General features: G+C 33.3%; 1 protein-coding gene across 1 annotated transcript in view; it reads right to left on the bottom strand.

The window, feature by feature from the left end:
* Positions 1–12,133, bottom strand: part of LOC134665923 (zinc finger protein 177-like) — a 66,973-nt gene extending 54,840 nt beyond the window's left edge. The window contains exon 1 of the mRNA XM_063522982.1: positions 11,497–12,133. Coding sequence (XP_063379052.1) covers positions 11,497–11,685 — 189 coding nt within the window. The 5' untranslated portion in view covers positions 11,686–12,133. The remainder of the gene's footprint in view (positions 1–11,496) is intronic.
* Positions 12,134–23,840: the final 11,707 nt, after the last annotated feature.

Raw genomic sequence — 23,840 nt, 5'->3', positions numbered from 1 at the left:
GGCTTACTTGGACAGAGAAGTAAAACATAAATAAATCTTAACTCATAAATCACAATTTCAATAGTGAAGAAACAAATTGGTTTTCCTACAAATAATATTTTATGGCAAAGCTTGAGATAAGGCAACGCACATAATTTTGCGGAACTCTAACTAACTGGTCTAACCGGTCGAGATTTGTGTTAAGTTTAATTGTAACAATGGTTTCAGAACGTCTGGATGTGTTGATATAACATGGATTTGTAGTTTTATTGGTTTTTTATTACCTACATTAGTTAATAAACACATTAATATAAGGTAGCGATCAATTCATTAAAACATGTAGGTATATTTATTTTTGCAATTTAAATTATTTATCGTTTACCCTTTCTCTACAAAAAGGTTTACTATTCTAAATATTATTAAGTAAGCTTAAAACATATTTTATCTTTAAAAAATGTATACATTCGATAAAATGATGTCTACCTTTGGTCACTCTATCGATCATTTCGAACAGATTAGAATTTCATTACCATCCATTACGGGATATAAGTCGTAATAATGACGAATTAAATGGTTAGGTACATTTTATGTCGTATTATATATTTTTATTTGTCCTTTTCAACCATAAAAATCATTATTTCCTCGTTGAAAATAAACACACTATAAAATCATTGGATTTGAATAAATTAAATAGCAAATTTATTCTCAAAATAATATTTTTAAATAATGTAAGTAATATAAGGTAATAATAATAAATACAAATTATCTTGAGAAAATTGCAATAGCTAGTTATACTAGTACAGAGTTAGCTAATATTTACATATTGTCAAGCTGCCTTGATGCGGGCGCTGTATCTGTTAATTTCCTTAGTAAAATGAGTGACGGATTGAACGCCATAACCACGGCAGTAATGCGGCGGCAAATGCCTCATAGTTTTCAACCAAATGTCACCTTTATATTTAATTATGCGCAAGGTTTTTATCACACCTTCACCCGCGCTTTTAAGTTATTTTACGCCGCTGATCAATGTGCATACTAATTGCCAATAACTGAATTAGCGAACAATATCAAACAGCCCGGAAGCTCCAAAATTACGATATCCTTCGCTCTGGGCGCTGAATGGATACACAATCCAAACCAGCAGCCGTGGGAATCCAAAGTCACGCTAACAACAAAACTATATGTAAATTTTGGAAACCGGGCACATTATAAGAATGCTCTAAGCGTTAACATTTTATTATAGTTTATTTATGGTGTTATTTGTTGCCATTGCAAATTAAGTTATATTTAGATTTACACCAATATAATTTAAAATAGCGTAGACGACGGATAGTAATATATAAATAATAATGTAAATATACTCTTTAATATTGTAAAATCTTCATCATATAAATTATAAACTCTTAATAAATTAAAATCAATACTTAGTAATTTTAGTAAAAGAGCCTCTTCTTCTTACATTAGGTATAGTTGTGGTATGTTTACGAAAACACATTAAGATAATAGGTTACCTCTACTATTAAAATATAATATATGTACCTAGTTTGCTTATATTTAAAAAAATCCCGAGATTGCAATAATCAGGTCCTGACGCGATTATAAAAACCGACCCTTAAATAAATACAAATCGGACTAACCGTCTTCGAGAAATATTGTATGACAATACAAAACAAAACACTAAAAAATTAACAGTTGCTTTAAATTAAATAGGCACACCTATAGTGATAAGGGTAATCCTTTATTTCATTGTACCTCGTGCATTTGCTATCGTAAATCGATATTTATTGAACCACTGAACCGATGAAGACCACAAAGTATCAAACAGCATTCCGTCATTTAAAGCTACTGTATTCTTACTGTTTTTAGGCTCATTGTAATCGTCTTGAAACGCAGTATGGTCATAAATGATTTTTTACCATTACGAGCCAATTTGTGAACTTTTTCTTTAACATTACTATAGGTACATATGTATTTGAATAAATAAGATTAACGATTTTTAACCCAACCTCGATATCAAACTACATTCTTACATTTACGTGGCTATATGAACTTTATGGACAATAGGTGATTATCGTCCTTCATAGAAAGTCAATGGCGCAGCGTGTGCGCATTGTATTTGCGCGATCTTTCAAAAGATCATGAATTGCCTATCGATTTTTCAATTAAGAACCGAATCCGAATAATACCACCGGTTAACAAGGTACCATCTGTTTTCGATTAATTAAATTTCTAGAAGTAAAAAAGATGAGTCGCTCAAGTGAAATGTTTAATATGATTTGTGAGTGAAATAAGTGTGTAATTGATTGCGCCTGTTTCAAATTGATAGTCCGTATACACTTGTAAGAATAATTAAAATGATTAATATTATTACGACGGAATTTAATTGGTTAAAAACGCTACACATAAATCGCGAGAATTAACTATTATACCTACTTACATTATAAAAATATAATATATACAACGGCTTAGAATGTTTTTTGTGAGTTTACAAAGGCTTTCCTGTAATGTAACTAATGTAAGATAGTACCTAATGGGAATATGACGTGATAATATTATGCAACATCTAGTCCTACTACTCAATAAACTCAGGTCTTATGGTTTTGCAAATAAACAAGCAAAGATATTGGTTCAATCGTAAACTCGGGTATGGAATCGAATAACGGGGCACACAGTTTATGCCCTTGGACTATTACGGATGGCTTGTCCACTTTTAATAACAATATTTATTAGTTATTGAATATCGGTTTTTAATTAATCTAGAAAATATGTTTGAATGTAGCTTAATTTTATAACGTAAATTATACCATGAATTCTGAACAATCGTGAATTGGGGTTAAAAAAATTTAAGTACCTATAAATAAGGTTAAGGTTTAATTATGTTTTGCTACATCTATGACAATGCTGATGCTAATTGGTGCAGTGTGAAATGCACCGGAAGTCGTGTCATCAAACATAAAATTGTATAGTGCTCGTACCTAAAAATATTAAGACTCGTGCTACAATAAATAATAATATGTGTAAAGGTACGTAAACCGTAACTTATGAGTCTGCTTCGGAGCGACGATTGGTTATTCAAATCTTTTGTCCTCCGGCTAGGTGAAACTAAGTTGGTCCACGGTAAACGCTATGAACCAAGACGAATCAGAACTAGATCTTGAATTAATTGTATTGTATTCTGAAATATATAATATACTTTGTATAACTTTGGCAGAAGAAAGTATTGTAGATAATATTGTTAATTTTATTAAGATTGCAAGTTGCACAAATTGTACATCTAAATTTAGTAGTGAACTAATATGATTATGACTACAGATAAGAAATGATTAAAAGGAAAACATTTCAAAATTCAATCTATCTGTTACGCGGATTTTACATAATTAATGACTTAATTAAATCTTTCTAGTTCTAAGACTCTTTTAGCTCAAAGTAGACCATCAGGCTGAACATCATGGTGAAACACAATTAGTCAATTAGTTCTTTGTTTATGTTTATCTATTTGAGCTTTGAAAAATACAAAAATATTTTTAAGATTATGTAAAAATCTGGTAAATATGTACGGACAAACCTTAAAAGTACTAAATTTTGTACTAAGTGCCTGATTCTTTTTTAATTTGGCGTCGTGTAGGATAATACCGGATAATACTTAACCGTTGTTAAGTATTAAAGAGAATGTATTGAAGAATAAGGCAAATTGTAATTGCTATTTTTACAGTTGAGTCCTCTCAGTGGTTACTTCTTACATGACTCCATTCACATGAATATTAAGTGCTGGCCACTTGCACCGCTTCTGGGTCTTTTTCGCATAACGCTTTCTATTTTGAAAGCACTCGCCATAAACTAGTAATGATGTGTTTTGTATTATGTTAATATTGACTTGTTTATATCGCCGGTTTATATGCGATGCGACTTTGTTGGTTGTTTAAATAAATATTGTTTAGTGACAACAAAGTTGTTTACTTACAACAAAAAGTGAGACCTTAGATAGGAACAAGTCGTTGTGCAGTTCTTTGGTACATTTTTTTCCGGTTTTTGTTCATCTTCGCTATTGATGAAGTGGTTGATAGCCGTTACAGTAATAGTTTTGTTTTTTCACTTTTTGATTAATAGTTCACTATCATTTTATTGTAAAGAACTATTTCCATTTATAAAATCATGAACCCATGATAAAAACCTAAAAGAAGTTCAGATCCCTAAATTTGAAAAGGTGAGTAAAGTACTAACAGTCGCAACAAAAATTAGCTTTTAGCACAGAATAAATAATAGTACTCTTTTGGCTAATGCCTTGCTAAATATACGAATTGTTTATGGTTAATTAGTATATTTAAATAATATGCAAATATTTTCTATCTAAGTTTAAATATAAGTATCTATGTTGTATAAAGATAGGTACATAACCAAAATATTCACATTCGTTTTAAAATAAATCACTTTGAGCGTTTCGTGATTCATCAATTAAACGGTTGCGGGCAATTACTGGGAAGATTATGAATGATTTTAATTATAGACCGATAAGAATTATTTTAAATGAGAATTTGTTACAAGGTATATTTGTATTACTTAAATGCGAAGCGAGGTTGCGTGAGAGTTAAAGACTTGTTATAAATAAATATGTACCTATGTAACATAATACCCACACCTCAAAGATTCGTCACACGTCACCTAAGTATAATCGGAACCTGGTATACCTAATATATTATTATTATATATTAATATCAAAATACAGTCATGGTAAGGTTCACATCTAATGTAAGCGTTATACATAAAATACCTAACCCTCTCTTATATCAGAACCCGATCGATCTAATGGGTTTTTAATAAACTGTATAAAAATAAAATCTGAAATAACTCTGAAATAGATAAATAGAGGCCTCTTGTTAGGTACAATTATTGTTTTAATTTAAATGATATTCATTAGACCTATGAAAGTGTCTAAACAATGTAATATTTTAGAAGAATTTTTATACATTCAACACATCGTCTAGTCTTACTTCTTAATTACTGGTATCGTCACAATTTCAACAATTTTAAGGAAATGACTACTACTTACTCGTATAATTCTTTGTGATAAAAAAACAAAAGGCGTGCGAACTCTTCATAAATTCTTTGTAGTATGGGCGAGAAAAATGAAGCTATTATGTAGGAACGTTGACATGCTCTTGCTCTTTGAACTCAGATAATCTAGATCAAGATGACATGTTTTAAAATTATAAAATTGTTAGGGTGGAGGTGTCATCAACGTAATTTGTAACTCTGTCACTAGTGACAGAGTTTGCTACATTAATATACGATAAGATAATGTTATACGATAAGGTACATTGGGATAATTTTGTGAATGGCTTAATTTAGTTGCAAGGCAAACATAAAATTATGCCATAAGTTTAGCTAATTTATAATTAAAGTTTATATAATTAAGCACCTTTACCTATGTCTTAAAGAAAACGCAGGCTAATATACTATCTTTTTCCAATAGGTGTGAAGATATGAGTTCGATGAAGTGCCACTAGCCTCTAGCTATACCTACCAATATTTTAGTAATCGCTAAATAAAATTCCGTCACAACTGAAAGAAATAAAAAACCCTCATGCATTTAGCTATTATAAAAGAATGTATTAATAGGTAGACCCTTTATGGAAATTAGTATTGTATGTAGTTATAAAAACCTTAAATCTTATGTCTATAAAAGTTATCCAAATGTCAGATAAATATCTAAATCCTTCGAAAAAGTTTAATTAGTAACAGACTGTTTGTCTGCGATAAAGTGCACTTCATACGCCCCGCGCCGCATTATAAATTAACCTGAATAGCTTCCGACACGTCAACAATATGGCTATAAAAACTCTTTCCATACAAGTTCACTGTCCAATACAATCGAGGAAAAACCTCATGTGACGCAATCCATGCAACAGGTGAAACACCTAATTATCTCATAGTGAAGAATAAACTTTCGCTTTTGTGTTAAAACAATGAGATTTGCACTCTCTACTGTGGTAACTTATACGTTTTTTACACCCATTATGCGTAGGTTAGCTTTGATAATTTTATTATCAGATATGATTATCAAAATAATGTTAATGTTATTTAAGTCATTTTTAGGGCCATGTTACTTATGTATTTTCATCATATTTTATTCAGCTTGCAATTACCTATTGCTAAGCATAGGCTTTACTTCGTCACCTATCACTTATTGTACCTAAAAGTAACCTACTTTTAAGTGTTGTTAGCTCAACGGAATGTTTGGTACCTATCTATAGTATAAGCTTTTGAGATAACTCACAAATGTAATCACTAATAAATGTAATATGTACATACCTAATATTAATCGTAATTTACTAAAATATTTTAATATAAAAAATAAAAATGTTAAGTTTATTTATATTTTAATTGTATATAAAAAATTTGTAAGTACCTATGTATGTAAATATTGCTAAAAAATGCAATTTTTGTGTGCAACAAATTTGAATGATGTATCTCAACCAAAACTTCAGTTAGTTATTAACGAGTGAAATGGACCAATTATTAAATTTCAACACCGCTAATACATTCCGGTCCAATAAAGACTGTATAAAGAATTATAAATGGCCGTTGTCAAAATATTCAGTACAATAGTAATCAGCTTCTTGTGAGGAACAAAGTAGTGGTTATGAAGAGGCGCGTGCGTTGGATCAGTTGGATGTATAAAAACGTTACTAGATTGTGTGTTGTGTGGCTCGATTTAGGAGAAATTTGCGGGTGTTTTTAAACGAAGTGTGATTTCAAATGTTAGTGCATATTTTGTTTAGGGTTTACAGATGACATTCCACTCGTCTTGTTAATTTGTAGTACTACATACTTATGAAAGCGTACGTATGTATATCGCTTACTCTCATTCATCAATTCATCATTCATCATCATTTCAGCCTATATACGTCCCACTGCTGCACAGGCCTCCTCTCATGCGCGAGAGGGCTTGGGCTATAGTCCCCACGCTAGCCCAATGCGGATTGGGCACTTCACATACACCGTTGAATTTCTTCGCAGATGTATGCAGGTTTCCTCACGATGTTTTTCTTCCGAAAAGCTAGTGGTAAATATCAAATGATATTTCGTACATAAGTTCCGAAAAACTCATTGGTACGAGCCGGGATTTGAACCCGCGGCCTCCGGATTGAAAGTCGGGCGTCATATCCACTCGGCCACCACTGCTTTTTTTTCGCTTACTCTACTCGCTGCCAATGCTCAAATTAAAAATAAAAGTTATATTTAAAAAAAAATCACAGCTCCGAACATTTATTTACATGATATAAGCAGTACATTATGACCGGTACCCTACCGTAAAAAAAACGTGTTTTTATTTTTATTTAAACCAAGTACTTATTACTTATATACTAGATGTTATAAGGGATTAAAATGGATCCTAGAGGCAGTTTGCTGTTGTCCGTTTCGTGCTCTATCTGGTTTATGAACAAGCGTAGTAAGAAAGAGTGTTAATATTCAAACATATAGATATTCCGTACATCTATTTTTTAGAGAGTTTTGTGTCCCACTTGAGTATATCCTCTGAAGCTGATAACTTACGTCACGCATAAAGAGATGCATTTAGATTCCTTGATATAAATTAAAGGTTTTTTGTGGCTCCGATTTTACGTTGCAGCCACACCCAGTGAAATTCTGGATTTTTGAATATATAAATTGTATTATTCTAACTAAAATCCCCTATACTTACCTGAGTACCTAGCTAGTTACTAGCAAAATTATGTCCAACGTGGGAGCCATGGGATAAACTAACCCAAACATTTGTTTCCTGGTGGATTTAGACTTTTCATTAAATAAAGTGGGTATGCGTTTATGAAATAATGAGGGTCTCTAAAGTTATATCAAGTACATAGCTATTTAAGAGTAAGTACTTACAGAGTCCATACGATTACAATAAAGACAAATGAGTCAAATTCATAAAACTTGATGACTTAATCTGGACGTCAACTTGTCGTACAGCCTGTATTTCCGGCATAATAACAGTTCTGCTATTCAGTAATATAGCAAATTTAATTTAGAATCTACCAAACTCATGGAAACTAAGAAGTCTATGTTTACTAAACTCTCTGGCAAAAAAAACTTAGACAGTCCGAAAGAAAACAGCTTTGACTAAAAAACGCATTTAAGGCAAAGTTCTGTGTTGCAAGTCTGTAGCGCGAGCTTATTTAGAAAACCAACGGCTGGCCGCGAAAAGCACAATCATGCGGTTGCTTATGATCTGGTTTTTGTCCATCCGTCCGTTTTAAACTCTCATCTCGTTGGTAACCGAGGACGGACGTGAGGAGTCGACCACCACAGACTAGAAATAAATGGAGTTGACTTTTATCCCAAGTATCGACATTAAGGATGACTCACGTTAGACCGGGCCGGCTCCAGCCCGGAGATTTCGGCTCTTCATTTTCTATGGTAAATTAAGCACTGGAAGCTCCGGCCCGGACCCGACCTGGTCTAACGTGACTAACGTGAGTCATCCTTTATGAAGCTTCCACTGGTCAAAAATCTCAAATGGGTTGACGGACTTTGGACAAGTCAAGTTTTGTTAGAATGCTTTTATTTGTAAAAGTGATATAAGTTACGTATAATATTTTTGTAACAAGACAGGGGTTTTAAAATTTACTTTTTAACCTGTTTTTTTTTTTGCTAGCCTATTAAGGTGTCCCACTGCTGGGCAAAGGCCTCTCCCCTTGTCTTCCACGACTCCCGACATTAACCTGTTTACGGTACCTGTTTACGGTACCTACCTATATTTTTTCATTTGTTTTTATTTTAAATTATTACTTTAAAAAAAACAAGTTATTCAATTGTTAAGATTCTGATTATTTCGTAATTACTATAGTAAATATGTATACAACCAAACCTTTCCCAAGTTTGTACATCTCCGACGATTTCAAGGCTGCACTCACGTTTTCGAAACCATTGTGGTTTCCTATAAGTTTTCTGTTTGTATTCATTTGAACAGGTATAACGAGCAAGCCAAATAACATAGGAAGGGAGTCATTACTTTCAAATAACGATGTTTACTGACGCCCTAAGTACGGATTATCTATAATGAATGGGAAAGTTGAAGACATTTTATTTTCAATGCTACTGGATTGTTTCGTTAAAATTTCTGTCTAATACTGATTATTTGACGAATGTTAGTAGTAAAAGTTTATTACTTTGTAAAGACGGGTAGATTACTTACGGAAATGAAGTGACTATATCATATAATAATATTAAAATTTAATAAGTACCTATATAATGTGTGTCCGTTTGTTGCAATTTTTTTATTGGATTAGTTGCACATCATATTAATTTATTAAACGTGCCATCGTCTATCATCCCAAAACAAACTTTATTTCTTTTTTCTTCAATTACTTACAGCCAAATTGTAATAAACTGCCTACTTACACACCGTCAGTAAGTTTGATGCTACCGACCGTAAGTATTTAATCAGTTCAACCATTATCAATATTGTTTTATGTATGTATTGGTGTCGAATAGATTTTTACAAGAACATTATTGAGAGCACCATTAAGAAAATAAATCTTGTTATTAATAACGTCAATTTCATTGCTTAGTAATTTAATATTAAACTTAAGTCTGTACTGTTTGCAAATACATCTTGTATACAAACTGATCATTTCTTTTATTTCCTGATCATAAAGATCACGGTTAGAATTCAAGAAAAGCTTTTTTTAAATTGTTAAATTAAAAAGATCTACAAAACCTTCAGTCGGTATCTATTGTTGAATTTGTCAATACAATTAATTGAATTAAAGTATCTACTTCCTGCTCATAGATCACAATCCTCATTATTTAATTACCTGTCTGTAACCTTGTACATACCTTGTAATCTGACCGTCACGGGAAGTTGCGCTATATGTCTCAACGTCCAATAGATCTCCGACATAAAGATTTGGTTCATATTTTTTATTATCTGGTTTCTAATACATTTCTTTATTTAATTCAAAATGATAAGGACGCTTTTAATGTTAACTCTCCTATCAGTAATACAGAACATGAAACTCATCAGTCATCATATTTAATATATATGTTTCATTTGTTTTGTAGTTCAGAAAACTAAACGAAACAATTAAAATAATGGGAAAGCATAACAATGGGTAAGCCAAGATATATTACTTAAATAATAACTTGTACTATGAAAAGTCAAAGAAAAAGATAATGTTGTTTATTTTCTTGTAACTAGGAGGCTTATGTAATAGAAGAAAGATAAGAAATATAATGCAATACATTTAGTTTTTCGTCATTGACTGGTAATTAAAAAATAAATCTATAGTATTGATAATGTACGTATATGTTTGTAGTTTCACATAGAATGTGGAGTAAACATTTTGTGTAGATAGACTCATATAGTGACAGTTTAACAACTTCTATGCGAGCGCGACTTTGGTCATAGATAATGTATCTTTCTGGTGGCTAATAAATAATGAATATTTTTATACTTACCTATACCTACTTACCTTAATTAATTCCTTAATTTTGTAACAGTTTGTATAATTCACTACACGTGCCTATACACAAACTGTTACAAAATCCGTGTAGTTATTAAAATGAGATATATTAAAATATGTGTCGTTTCCTTATTTACCAAGGACACCCATATCCATTAAACTTGACAAAATAAAATGTTAATGTTGTACCAATTTTTAATAATTTATTCTAATGGGATAAGTATATGTGGTTTTTAAAGTCTGATTAGAATCTTTACTGGCTATAGAAGGAAGTCTCGCAATTTTTTTATGAGGTTACTAATGAAGTAGCAATTCTGTAAAGTCTGTATCTTCACTCTTCAGTATCGTTTCAAAGTTACGTAACTTCGTTAGCGTGGATTTTTTATTTTATTTTAGGGGTTGTATTATGTTGTAAAACCCCTTCTTAGTGGATTATTTAATAAATTCAATGTATTTATTTCAGGCTTTGGGTCCATAAAACTTTAGTGTTATTACTTTACGTTAATAGCCTAATGTAACAATCAAGTTTCTAGGATACAGTAACTTTTGCTCTGCGTTAATTATACTTAATTCAGTTAGGACCCAGTTAGAAGGTGAAAAACGCTATATGTTACTAAAAATTGTATGAAACTTGCACCGTTTTTCACTAGAGTCACAGTCATAAACAAACAAATTATAGAAGTATCGGTAAATGGGCGGCAGGTAAAGAGCATAATATATTTTATCTCACAATCCTTGATACATTCTATAAAAAAAAATACAGATTTTTTACAAACGTATTATTACTAATTAAGACATTGTCATGTCATATGCATCTCAAAAAGTGTTGATTGTCTTCAAATGATATTCACAATTCTAAATTAGAACAGAACCTACTTAGTTAGGTATATTCAATCAATGTGAATTAAGAATCTACTGTCAGAATTTATCTGATCTACTGGATGAATCTACAAATTCAAATTTCTGCCATGAATTCATGGATAGTTTAATTAAATAAGATACATTTTCCTAAATAGAAACGTAAGTAGGTAATAAACAGTCGGTTACTCACGTCGTGGTCAGGAACATAGGAGTAGACGTGAAGCTTGTCGATTCTTATAGTTCCTTGAAAAGGGTATAAAAGGGATCCCTTCGGCAGCTCTTGTGATGTCCAAACATTCACTGACGCCTCCCTTCCTCTAGCACCACCAGGCCTCAAAGCCAAGCTAAGTTCTTGGGGTATTAACACCAAAGTCTCCATCTTTGCACGCACTTTCAGTCAAAACTGATTAATTAATTGGGATTAAATTTGTCCTCCCACAGTCATGCCACAAATGAGTAATCCCCGAGAATGTGACTGAACTCGTCCATCACAGTTAATGAGTATAAATAATTTATTACAAGAAAAAAGGGACGTCTCTCCGATTATCAGTCGCTGATGTCGCCGACAAAATATCGGTTGGATGCGTGATCGATCGTCCAGTGAAACGTCAGTGTAAATTAATCACTGCATATACTCATATGAGTCAGGCACGGCTGTTCTCAAAGTTAAAGAAAATATTAGATGGTCATTTTTATCAAAGTTCGTTCAACCCGTCACAATATTGTCCGTTTAAGGTACAATATCAGCACAGTACGGGAGTACCGGTAAGCGCATACGCAAGATGCGCGCGCCGTCTCTGAACGTAGACTGAAGGAAGCGCTAACATTGACCTTAGTAGCGGCCGTGATCGCGTTTACAGTTCATTTTTTGCTCGATAAAAAGGAGAGGAGTAAAGCCCTGCAAGAGTTTGTCATAGTCATTTTCGAAATATAGGTCTTATATCGCTACCAATAAGTTCCATATCAAATGTATAGATATGTTTGTAAGATGTAGTAAGGTGCGCTCCCCTCCAAAGGCGGCACCTGCCAGGTTCGTGCGCCGCCCGTCAGAGCGGCGTAGAACCTCGCTCGGCGCACGCGCACCTACCTGCTATAGAGCTTTTTTCGGCTTCTTACGACAGGTGTTTTTTTAACGTTCCGTTTTTTAATTAGGTGGTTTATTGACGTAAGGTGTTTTTGTCTTGCGCCATAATAAAATAAAGATACCTACTCAAAACATAGGTTGACGTAGATTTCATGTACCTACTTACATATATTTTTTTAATTTACCTTTGGGTTTGAAAAAAAATGTTTTCATTAGTATTATGAAGGGACTTGCATAATTCTACCTAAGATTGAATATATTTTGATCCCTATCGCGCATACCAGCTTTTACGTACCTATCTTGCTTTAAGAATATTTGCGATTTCCACTTATCTTAGTAAAATTCTGTACTTAAAATTCTTAACTTTGTAATATGTACTTTTGGGGGTGCGTGTAGTGGTTCGTGATGAATGTTGTAGGTCTAGAAAGAAGTAATTAAAATAATGAATTAACATCCTCAATAATATAAATACCTATAATACAAATTAGAATAGAAAACTTCAAGAAAATATTTACACTATTATTTATTTATTTTTACGATACTAGAACTGAATAGAAAGGCCAATTTCCGTTAACATTCTATATTTTCTATAAATAAACCTGTAATGATTAGGAAAATACTTTATGCCCCAAGGTAGTTCTAAGCAACTTATTAGCTGTATTCCGTTTCTATTTATATATCTAAGAGATAAAGGATCCTTCTTCATAATTAGAGCTTCCATTAGATAAAACACCTGCCTGTCAGTCCTTTTGTGATCTCACTCATTAACCGCTGCACCAATTTGCACTTAATGCATCTGCAGGGTCATTATTACAACTTTCTTGCAGGATTGTACAGTCATTATAGATTTTGACCCGTGAATAATTAGTTCTTGGATTTTTTTTTCGTAGGTCCCTCGGGGGGGTCACTGGGAGTGTAAATTCAAAAAGTAGGCTTAATCAGGCTCCTGCGTATATTCAAAAAATGGTTTTTTTCCAAAATAACGGTTTTTCTTCAATAACTCGGCCATTTTTGATTTTACAGTAAAACCGTAAGGACAAAAATTGTAGGAAATTTGATTCTCTACAAGTTAGTCCAGTCATTATATCCAAAAAAACCGACCCTTCCCGTGAATAATCAGTTCTTGGATTTTTTTTTCGTACGTCCCTCGGGGGAATCACTGGGAGTGTAAATTCAAAAAGTAGACTGAATCAGGGTCCTGTGTATATTCCAAAAACGGTTTTTCTTGAATAACTCGGTCATTTTTATTTTACAGTAAAACCGTGAGGACAAAAATTTTAGAAAATTTGATTCTCTACAAGTTTGGTTCTCACAATTTTTCTTCTAGGATCGATAGTTTGGAAATAAAATTTGAAAAAAGCGACAAATTCAAAATATTTTCAACATCTCGTTTATTTTCAACTTTACGACATAAATGAAGAGGACTAAACTTGTAGAGAATCAAATCCTGAACAATTTTGGTTCCCACCTTCTTTCCCCCAAAATCGATATTTTAGAAATTAAACCTGAAAAACGCGACAAATTCAAAATATTATCATTATCTCCTATGTTCCACGCTTTACGGCATAAATGAAGTTTGTAACTCGAATCATGTTTCTATGACGAGACGAGGTTTTGTGCATAATATAATATAAAGAATACTTTTTAACTCACATTTTATTTTTTCAACTGGTAATTTTCGTCAAAAGCGGAATAAAGAGGAAATGTAGGTATGATTTCAATACAAAAATTAAATAATTAAAATCTCCGCCAAGCTGAGATACTATAAAGCTAGGTGTCTAGGTATAGGTATGTCATAGGATTTAGAAGGGGCTACTAACTATGGATACCACTTCGTTCATACGTTTTTGCGAAAACTAAAAAAATGGCTAACTGATCAGGTCCAACATATTTTTCACTGAAAGACTGTATTAAACTTCATGTAGAATGTAGTAGGCTGTAGAACATTTTTTTTGGACTAATAGAGCGGTTATTGTCGTAAATATACTAGTAGACACCTACGTATCAAAGTACGTGTTTTAAGTAGTGGTGTAGCCAAATATTTGATATAACATCTTCTTCACACAATCCATAAATTATTTCACACCATGCATGAAATAAAGCACCAGAACATTAAATAAAGAAATTACAGCAATTATTTTTCAACAATAGAACTAAAAGAGTAGGTAACTTGACAGTGGCGTAATTTGCTAGTGTTTTATACCGGGTGTGGCCTGTAACACGAGCAAATAATTAAAACATAGATTGTACGCCTCAAACGGTGACACTTTTATTCAATAACTTTTAAAAATTATGAAGTATTTAGAGTCCCTATTTTTCATACAAAATAAATATTATCTTCAATGGACGCCATCGCCACGCCATATCATTGTGATTGACGTTGCTTGTCACGCTTTAAACATAACAAAATTCGCAATACATTGCGTCTTAGAATAAACTTTAAAGTGTATTAAAAATCAAACCACAAGTTATTTTTAAATTTTCTGAACAAATGTTGGTCAGTATGAGGAGTACAGCCTACAGTTTAATTTTTTGCTCGTATTACAGGCCACACCCGGTATAAATTCCACATTGGCAAATCGTTTTGACAGCTCAAAAAAAAAGAACCTAATTTGACTAATAGTAGTCAACTACCCTATTAGGTAAATCTAAGCATCCAACCAAACGCATGAACGGAAAGTATACGAGCACCTACTCAAGTTACCCTTAACATTGGTGTTTATAAAAATAAGTCCTAAACTACTTCTTATAATCATTACACACAGTTCATTTTCGCTTGTACCCACTTCTTAACCAATATGTTACAGATAGCGCCAACGACCTGCACTGCATGCACCTGCCGTCACCGCAATCCTACTGTGTCACGAACGTACTATGTACAGTCGCCATCACACATATCGGAGCTGCTAAGGCGCTCACAAATATCTGAGCACGCCTCTATTGTCAGGGCATTAGAGTGCTTGTTCAGATATTGTGAACACCTTGGCTGCTCCGATATATCTGATGGCGACTGTACATATGTTATGAGTACGTGACATATAGTTCGTTTTTTTTAGCATTAGAAAGAACTTGCAAGAAGGTAAGCGATATTGACATGTCTTTTAATTGAAAAACGCTTTATAAAAATATAAAACTATTACTTATGAAAGCAGAAGAATATAAATGATCGTATTAGATTCATAATTGTTACATATTTGCCGTAACTTATTTTTAAAATGTGTTTTTCAATTAAAAGACACGTCAAGATTGTTTACCTAATTTCTAATGCTAAAAAAAACGAAGTATAGTTTTACGTACTAATGTATTTTGAACCTTTAGGCAACCTAATGTAAGTTTTTGGTTACCAATATACAATAAGAATAATAGAAACATAAGATACTAAAGAAAACAACGTTATTTCTATACTTTTGGCCTGGGGAGTAAATATCACATTTGATATATAATTATACATTTGATCCATAAGTTCCATAGAACTGATTGGAATGAGTCGGGGTCCAAATCCACGACTTTTGGTTTAAAAGACGTATATCTTACCGCTAGGCCGCAAACGGTTCAGTTGCATAAAATCACATGCTTATTCCAGCGCTGGCTACGGTTATTCCAAAGTTTCATTGCAGTTTACTTTACAGTTCAATATTATGGTCATATTTTTCGCTCATATTTTTGTATAAATTAAAAAAATATATATAAATTATGATACAAATACAAAGTGAGCAATAAAGGTACTCCCACATTGGTGTTACAAAATGTTATAGAACGATATAACACGATATCGTTCACTAACATTTTATAACACTTGCTACAATTCGTTAGATGTTTGAAATGTCTCCCACACTGGTAAAAATGCACAACATGTTGTACAAAAAAATAGATTTAACAAAAGTTATAAGTTGTTATACAACAATTTGCAACAAATTTTTGCAAGTGTTCAGTGTGGGAGCGCTTAACCATCTAACAAGTTTTATAATGTTATAAAACATTTTACCACCAAAGTTATAATGAAGTTTGTTACAGTGAAGTTGTAATTTTGATGTAGGTATAAGATTAAAAATGTATACAACGTTACAACATGATAACAATGCTTTACTTTTGTTATAAAATGCGATAAAATTATATACTACTAATGTTTCATAACGTTATATAACACTTTATAACACCAAGTGGGAGCACAAAGTAGTGTTAAAATTGTTAAACTCAAACGAATGCGACTGTTTAGAATAACAAGATTAGGGATTCTTTTTGTATATTATGCATTAGCAATTAATTATATTACCTTCAAAATAAATAAACTTCTTCTTCAAGGAAGATGACAATACCCTTCTGAAGAACTACCTATATGTAGAAAATCTCACTCTTGAGCCATATTTTTTAGCTCTCTTTTTAAGGTCTTATTTTGAAAAAGGAAATTTTAAGCCTTTCTATGTATACAACATTAATCAATCCAAAGACATATTTTACTATTACCTTATTAAAGACAGAACCATAGGTAAGAATAAAAGTATAACTTACTAACTATAGGTAAGTATAAAAAATAAATCGAATAACCCGTAGCCGTGTTTTTTAATCCCAGACATAATTTCAATTATTAAATCATATGGATAAATTGGCCAATTAACTATCTATCCAATCTGCCCAATCCGACTGTCATTCTTTACTGTACAAAATCAGACAGATTGTGTAGTAAATTGGCATTTAACTGGAATTTTAGTATCTGAGATATAATTAAGTTACTAAAAAACCCTTACATTATTCAAAATATCACAATTTCTACTAAATTCGATCGCTACAGAATACGTCCACAGGGCGTGGTTTCGGCAAAGGCGTGGCCTCGATCGGCCCTCCCTTGCGCCGGCGTGCTATACCGGCGCGCACTATTGTTTGACAACTACGCTATTGGTCCTACCAGCGTGTCATATCATATTTCCTTATTAATTTTGGTGCTTCATTTATTGCGTGTTTGTGCGTGAAATAACGACGACCTTCCATGTGTTTAATAGTTGAAATTGTGCTATGGATTTGGATATATGCGTGCATATAAATGTATACCCTGATACAGCTAATACTGAATAACATTTCAATACTACCTATTTAAAGAGACCCACAATACCTTCTATGTGACAAAATTACATTATCCAAGATGAAATGTACTGAATACCTACAAAGTAACAATCAGTTACAAAAATAGACATTCAATTGTAATAAGGATATAAATAAATAAATATTATTGCCATTATTGGACATTCTTACACAGATTGACAGTAAGTCCCACAGTAAGCTCAAGAAGGCTTGTATTGTGGGTACTCAGACAACGATATACATAATATATAAATATCTACTTAAATACATAGAAAACAACCATGACTCAGGAACAAATATATGTGTCATCACACAAATAAATGCCCTTACTGGGATTCGAACCCAGGACCATCGGCTTCACAGGCAGGGTCACTACCCACTAGGCCAGACTGGTCGTCATACCCGTATAATTTATTTATTTTTGGATTACAATGTTAGTTAATTAAAATCATAAACTTTTTATTAAATGTGTTTTGAAGACAATACAAAGAATAAAAACATCTCATTTTATTCTTAGCATGTTGCGACCAGTGCCTCAGTCGGCTTAAACTAAAAAAAAGTCAAAATGAACCCTGAACCGTTGTCATTCCGTCAGCCCTTATCCGCCCCGGGATGGACGTGAGCGGATCCCGTCACGCGCGAGCCCGTTTAAGCAAGGATTAATTGATATTAATTTCAACTCGATTTGGTTTGGCGGTATAACACGTCAATATTGTACGGTTTGTAAGTCGTGGTCGATGTGGATTATGTTAGATAGATCTATATACGCCTGTTAGCGTTGGTATTTATAGATACAATAATCTCTTTGACTTCTTAGCTATCTATCTGTCTCACATGGTGGTGGGGTCAGCTTTCCTGCTTAACCTTCTTCACTTCGCCCTGTCCACGACATCGTCTTAGGATAACTTGCACTCATTCATGTCCTTTAGCACTACATCCTTCCATTTTGTTCTGAGATGCCCTTGGATGGAAAGTTGTAGTGCCAAATTTCCTACGTATTAAGAAGCCCTTTAGTAAAATTATAACTAATAACTAGGCCAAGCAATAAGAAGTTATAGAGGGAAATGCTAGGAACACAATTTTTGACTACGTAACTTTGTTTGGACTAGTTAGGAGGTGAACATATCAAAAGTCCCCGGCCGTAGCCCCGGTGCTGGGGGGTAGAGGGGGGAAAGAAGGTCTCATTTTTCGGTTTTTCACTTATATCTTGGAAATTTTGCGTCTTAGCGACATGACTACTAAGACAAACCAAAAGCTGATAAAATTTGTTACAAGTTTATTCAGTCAAGTTTTTCGACATCTTGAATAGTTTTTGAGATATCCGCTCTTGAAAGTTTATTTAGGGCTTTCAATTTTACCTTGATATCTACATTAGTAGAAAGAAATAGAAATAGAAATAGAAATAATTTTATTCGTGAGCACAAACACAAAATAAAAACTTACACTGAACAGAGAAAACATAATAAAAAAGAGAGAGTGCCACGAAATGGTCTCACCTCAGCATGTTGCTGGCGACTTCCAGCGCTGGTCTTCCGATAAGACCATCCGGTGAAACAATCACGACAGGTAACATGAATAACAAGAAAATTATTAATATACATAAAGAATAACAACAAAATTAATATAAAAAGACAAATATAGTAATAAGAATACAAAAGACAAAGATGGTAACATTAGAAGAGATTAGTACATTACAATAAATTATTATGTATGGTATTACTCCGTACAAAATAGTTGTTATATTATCAGGTCAAACTCATCTTGGCCGTACATTACGTCTGATATTTAGGGTTGCCAGATGGTCGGGATTTGGCGGGATTCTCCCGATTTTTAGCATGTGTTCCCGATTCCCGACAAAGTGAAAACTGTCCCGAAAAACAGCTTCACGTTAAAAAACATTAATTTCAAGTTACAAACTATCGTCGAACGAGCGAGCGACCCGCGTCGAGCGATGAGCGAGACTGTTCAAGATCTCAAAGAATTTATACTATTTTTATATAAAAACGTCTATGGGCAGAGTAGCTGACGTAGTGCCAATAATGTAAAATATCGTTGTTTTTAATACAATTACTTTTTCCCGACTTAAGTCCCATAATCCCGAAATATTTATATTTTTTCCCGATAATAGCGCCATTAGATCTGGCAACCCTACTGATATTACAGCTAGCGCCATGCGGCAGCTTCACAAACTAAACTAAAATGACAAATGAAACAGGTCGATTTGTTACGAACAAAAGCAAATAAAGCAATACTTTATCGATCTTACAGATTTAACTGCTTATAGACAGCCAAAAAAGTGACGCTGCTAGACCGTGTTTGGTATCATTTTCGTATAAATCGGGGGTGCTGAATTCAGTTTTGGTATCACATTGACACCATTCCTAAGAAAAAACATATAAACTTTAAACAAATACCTTTTTTTTTTAATTCCTCTTCACGCTTAAACCGCTCAACCGATTTAATTGAAATTTGGTATACAGATATTTCGAGTCCCAAGACAGGACATAAGATACTTTTTATCTCAATAATCATCCTTTAAAGTTGTGAAATGGAGTATGGGGGGAATTCAACTTCGTCGACGAAACTGAATTCCTGAGGTTAATACTGCTCAAGGTAAGGTTTGAAGTCATGTTTGGTATCACTTTTATCTAAATCACAGATGTATTCCGTCCTAAATTTCATCTAAACCGGTTCAGCGGTTATTGACTCCCCATACAAACTTCCACCCCACTTTTCACACCCTCAAAAGATGCTTTTGGTTATAAAAACTATCCTATGTCGTGTGTCGAGATTTAAACTATTTCTATACCAAATTTCAACGAAATTGGTTCAGCAGTTTAAGCGTGAAGAGGGATTTAAAAAAATATTTATTTTTGAATTTTGGTTTTACTTCGGAATGGTGTCAATGTGATACCATAAATGAATTCAGCACCCCCGATTTATACGAAAATGATACCAAACATGGCCTAACAGCTTCACTGACGTAGATATCAAGATAAAATTAAAATCCCTAAATAAACTTTCAAGAGCGGGTATCTCAAAAACTATTCATGATATCGAAAAACTTGACAGGATAAAACTTGTAACTAATTTTATCAGCTTTCGGTTTGTCTTAGTAGTCATGTCGCTAAGACGCAAAGTTTCCAAGATATCAATGAAAAACCGAAAAATTCGACCTTCTTACCCCCCTCTACCCACCAGCAGCGGGGCTACAGCCGGGGACTTTTGATATGTTCACCTCCTAACTAGTCCAAACAAAGTTACGGAGTCAAAAATTGTGTTCCTAGCATTTCCCTCTACAACCTTTTTTGAGCATTCATTTCTTGACCTAAACTACGTGTATGTGAGGTGTGCAATAAAGAGTATTGTATTGTATTGTATAATAAATTAATGATATTATATTGAACTAGACATGACGCTCCTGTTTCATGCGTCAGATATTTGCTTGTTGCGTCGTTTTCAGTATTAATTAAGAGTACCTAATAATAATTAAAGACGTGATAAAATTGAATTTTACGGTTAGTATTTAACGCACACGTATTGAACGTAGATATATCTGCTATAAAATAAACTATTTAACAAATAAATTCAGTACCTACACAAATATAAATTAAAATTATGTAAGTATTTATTAAATTAACAACTAAATCCCCACAAGCTGCGCCGACATCCATAAGTTCTAATCTACAAAAAACGTAGGCCGACATCAATTCTTATTCCAATCGAGATAAATCTATATTTTGTGACATATTCATTGGGCAGACGACATGTGACCGCGTTGGACATGTTAAATAAATGAGTAAGTGTATTGATCTCAATTTTATTTTGAATTGACGTGCCTAATTGTATTATTAAAATAGTAGTAATACATCGCACACAACTTTGCGTTCTAAATAATATTAGGCTACAAATATAATGACCACCAAAAAATACTTTGGTACCCTAATTAAAAAAAAGCATGCTTACCAAAAAAAATTACTGAACACCAAAAAAATAAGGCCTAAAATTACAAATGTACCACCATTTTAATTACGACTGCACTTCAAATTGTATTCGAATACCAAATATATTGAATGATTACCAAAAATCATTAATGATCACCAAATCTTGAAGACCAAATAAATGCGATATTTTCACCTAAATAAACCACTATGATACCAAAATATTTATACATATTACCAAATAAAGTAAAATGATGCCAAAATTACTAGCGCCTCCCGCTCAACCCCCGTACCCCGCACCGCATAACTTAGGTAGGCATACTGAAATGCTACTAGAAAAGTATGTTAGATTAGGTTTGTACTGCTATCAGTTAAGTGGGCTAGGTTAACACTGCGACCCTTACAGAAACGAATTGCTACTAGAAAAGTGGGTTAGGTTAGGTTTGAACTGTGACCCTTACAGAAACGAAATGCTACTAGAAAAGTGGGTTAGGTTAGGTTTGAACTCCAACCCACACAGAAACGAAATTCTACTAGAAAAGTGGGTTAGGTTAGGTTTGAACTGCGACCCTTCCAGATAAGAAATGCTACTAGAAAAGTGGGTAAGGTTAGGTTTGAACTGCGAACCTTACAGAAACGAAATGTTACTAGAAAAGTGGGTTAGGTTAGGTTTGAACTGCAACCCATACAGAAACGAAATAGATTTAAAAATTTGGTTATAATTTTACATTAAAATGGAGTTCTAATTTTGGTGGTCATTTACTATTTTTGGGTTTACAATGATTATTTTGGTGTCATTTTATTTAATAGGATAGCACGATGTAAAAATTTGGTTATCAATTGACATTAAATTGGGGTTTGAAATTTGGTAATTATTTACAATTTTTGGGTTACTAATGATTAATTTGGTGTCATTTCCTTTAATAGGATAGTAAAATGTAATAAAATTGGTAATCATTTCACATTAAAATGGTGTTATAATTTTGGTGATCATTCATTATTTTAGGGTGGTAAAGTAGATTTTTTTTGGTATTAAATTTTATTAAATCTGGTGATCAGTTAAATAGCAGCCATAATATTATGTAAAGGGATAAAATGCCATAATACCACGCCAATAATTCAAATGATTAAAGAGGCTTGCTATAAATAAATTGTAAAAGCTATACATATTTGTGTCTAGTTAAGAACTCAGGTCCTACTATGTCGATTCTAGTTTTCAGGTTACGAGTTTTGATAAATTAATTGACACCAAAAGTCGCATAAGCGCGGTTCTCAAAAAACAAAACGTTAAACCCAACATCACTATATAGCTAGGAAATGCTGGGCTTCGAGGAAAACTAATATAATTAGCGTATACTTTACGATTCCCGATGAAGATGCTTCGCTATGCCTAGCGAACGTCAACAGAATATCAAACACACACGTCATGCGGAGATCCTTAAAGATCGCTAGCGTTAGCGAATAAATGATGGCAGGACGTCCTCGCAGGTTTTAGGGCACGTTATGAGTTGAAAGGAGAATCCCAGTTAGGTACAAAACATAGCTTTTTATTATACCGAGGCAGATCGTTAATAAACTACTTGGAACGACTATCTAATGTATAATTATGAATGTTCAATCTTATCTCTATTCTCAAAGTCAATCTCAAAAGTTATTAAATCTTATTCTAAATACAAAAATATGATTACCTTGATGTATATTTTTTTTTCTACTCGAGTACTTTTATCTGTCATTTACATAGTCACGAACGAACATATAAGGGCATACATTATTAATACTCCTTAAAAGTCTATAGTCTATTGCCCAAAAAAGCACTTGTGTCGTTTTAGAGACATTACGATACGGTAAGCTAGTACAGGGTAGCAGGTGCCACATACCGGTACATTGCTACCAACGTGACAAACGATTGAATGCATACGGTTTTTATTAAAAAAGAAACAAATTTGTACTGAGTTCATTGCTACCAACATAATAAAAAATACTTTTATACCCTACAGCACCACGACCCTGGTACGGTGCGGTAGTGTGTAACCGGCTTACGTACGACGTGTCAAACAATTCATTTTACTGAACGAAATAAAAGAAACTTTAAAAGTGCCGACGTTAATTACCGTGGCGGGTGAGGCCACTTACTCGTTAATGTGCGACCTTTGTGCTCCTAACCACCCAGAGACAAAAACATTTGACGACCTCGTCAAGTTGGTTTCGGACCACCTCGAGCCGCAGCGCTCAGAAATCGCCGAGCGCCATGTTTATCGGCAACGGAGGCAACAACCGGGTGAAACGCTGACTGATTTTCTCGCAGTCAATTGTAATTTTACTGGGAGGTTAGAGGAGGAGTTGCGAGATCAGTTCGTCTCTGGTTTGGCAAGTGAGGCCATGAGATCACGGATTTTTGCAGAGAAAAATGTTAATTACGCGAAAGCGGTGGAA

The sequence above is a fragment of the Cydia fagiglandana genome, chromosome 1, assembly GCF_963556715.1.
Source record: "Cydia fagiglandana chromosome 1, ilCydFagi1.1, whole genome shotgun sequence".
Taxonomy (NCBI): Eukaryota; Metazoa; Arthropoda; class Insecta; order Lepidoptera; family Tortricidae; genus Cydia; species Cydia fagiglandana.
This window is presented reverse-complemented; position numbering and strand designations above follow the sequence as displayed.